Source organism: Rhagoletis pomonella, unplaced genomic scaffold, assembly GCF_013731165.1.
Source record: "Rhagoletis pomonella isolate Grant_MI unplaced genomic scaffold, Rhpom_1.0 Rhpom_scaffold_21438, whole genome shotgun sequence".
Classification (NCBI taxonomy): Eukaryota; Metazoa; Arthropoda; class Insecta; order Diptera; family Tephritidae; genus Rhagoletis; species Rhagoletis pomonella.
The window spans coordinates 1-2,274 of NW_023479945.1; the positions used below are offsets into that span (position 1 = coordinate 1).

Consider the following 2,274-nt stretch of genomic DNA (forward strand, 5'->3'; position numbering starts at 1 on the left):
TAACTGGGATGACCTCATTCCCGAGACGATCTCAAAACAGTGGCTTGCACATCGCTCAGAACTACAAAAATTGGAAATGCTAAAGGTTAATCGCTGGCTTGGCTGTGGAACGCTTGGTTTAGTAACCGAACTTCACGTATTTGCCGACGCTTCAGAACGCGCTTACGCTGCCGTTCTGTATGCGCGCACCGTTCAAAGCGACGGCCATATCGCGGTCGCCCTAATATCGGCCAAGTCTAAAGTAGCGCCAATAAAGCCAACTACACTACCTCGTTTGGAGCTTTGTGCAGCGCATCTCGCTTCCAAGTTAGTGAGAAGCGTGTTAAATAGTTGGAATGATCTCCGCTATCCGTTGTACGCTTGGACGGATTCAACTATTACCTTGGCATGGCTGCAAGCACACCCCAGCAAATGGATGACATTTATAGCAAACCGCGTCGCTGACATCCAAGAGGTACTACCGCCTGAGTGCTGGAATCACGTCCGCTCCGAACATAATCCTGCAGACTGTGCGTCAAGGGGTATACCTCCGGCTGATTTATTGAATCACCAACTGTGGTGGACGGGACCTGATTTCCTGCTGAGCAGTAACCAGTTCTGGAAGCAAGCCGCAACAAAGCAGCACACTACCGAGGTTGGTATGCGCAACAAGGTTCCCGCTCATGTCGCGACTTCCGACTGTCATTGGCCAATGATAATGCACTACTCATCGTTCTCGAAGTTACGACGCGTTTTTTATGTGATAAGATTTTTACGCCATGTTCGAGCTAAAGTTCAGCGCACCATTCAAAAGCAATACGGGCCTCCAAGCTGTCAGGAGATATTTGAAGCCGAATTACGTTTGATAAGGTATAGCCAACGTTTCTATTTTTCTAACGAAATATCTTTTTGCAGCGCAAAAAAGCCTCTCCCACTTCGCAGTAGCCTTTTGCGCTTAGAGCCGTTTCTCGACAAAAACGATGTCCTACGTGTTGGAGGTAGGTTAAAACACGCTGAGGTCTCACCTGATGTAAAGCATCCAATCATCTTGCACAAGAGCTGTCCGATAGCAAAGTTAATGATCTCCGACATACATAAGTTTACGTTACACGCTGGGCCTCGTATAATGCAAGTCATTTTGCAACGCCGATATTGGGTTATCGGTGCTCGTGGCCTGATTCGTAACGTATATCACAAATGTATTAAATGCATATGTTTGAATCGAAAGCTTGCTATGCAATCGATGGGAGATCTACCCGCTTCCAGAACCAACTACGCTCGTTGTTTCACTCGCTCTGCGGTGGACTTCGCTGGTCCATACATGTACAAGTTTACGCACGGCAGAGGAGCGAAGTCTACTAAGGGTTATATTTGTTCTTTTGTGTGTATGTGCACTGGCGCTATGCACTTGGAATTGGTTGGTGACTTGTCAGCGCCAGCATTCCTCAACGCCTTTAAAAGATTCGTTAACCGCAGAGGATATTGCAAGGTCATGTTCTCTGACAACGGCACAAATTTTGTCGGCGCTGAAAAGGTTCTGCGTAATAATTTTCAACAATGCATGTCAGATGAGAGACTTCGTACATTTTTTGCTGGTTCGAACATCGAGTGGCGTTTCAATCCACCGGCTGCACCCCATATGGGAGGATACTGGGAGACAGGTATTAAGCGGATAAAGTATCACTTGAAACGTGTTTTGGGCGAAACTTTGTTATCGTATGAAGAGTTCAGTACGCTACTGACAGAAGTGGAAGCCTGTGTTAACTCCCGCCCACTATGTGAGAGCTCGACAACTGCAGGAGACCTCGAAGTTCTAACTCCTGGGCATTTCATAATTGGTGAACCGCTGAAGTCGATCCCAGAGCCTGAGGGTCAAGGGTTCTGGGGTAATCTTCATCAACGATGGCAAGCAATATCAACGATCAGACAACATTTCTGGCGCCGTTGGAGAGATGAATATCTGACAAGTTTACAGCGTCGATCAAAATGGTTTCGACCTACACGTAACTTTAAAGAAGGCGACGTGGTCGCTGTTTTCACTGAGAATACTCCTCCGACGAAATGGGTACTTGCTAGAGTCATCAAATGCCACCCTGGAGCTGATGGACGTGTGAGAGTGGTCACATTGAAGACACCAAACGGGGAACTAGTTCGACCGATTGTGAAACTGTGCCTTTTGCCGACGAAGGGCGACTTGTTCTACGAAGAAGACTCATAGACTACATATGTAGATATGCGTGCGACAACCCATTAACTTATGTATTTTGTATTGTTTGCTAATTTGCTTAATTTCGC

General features: G+C 46.7%; 1 protein-coding gene across 1 annotated transcript; it reads left to right on the top strand.

Moving 5' to 3' along the window:
- Positions 1 to 76: 76 nt before the first annotated feature.
- LOC118732509 lies at positions 77 to 1,865 on the top strand (the record flags this gene model as incomplete). Its single annotated transcript, XM_036461637.1, has 2 exons — positions 77 to 849; positions 895 to 1,865. Coding segments are annotated over exons 1-2 (1,744 nt in total), but the record flags the coding sequence as incomplete, so codon positions are not given.
- Positions 1,866 to 2,274: the final 409 nt, after the last annotated feature.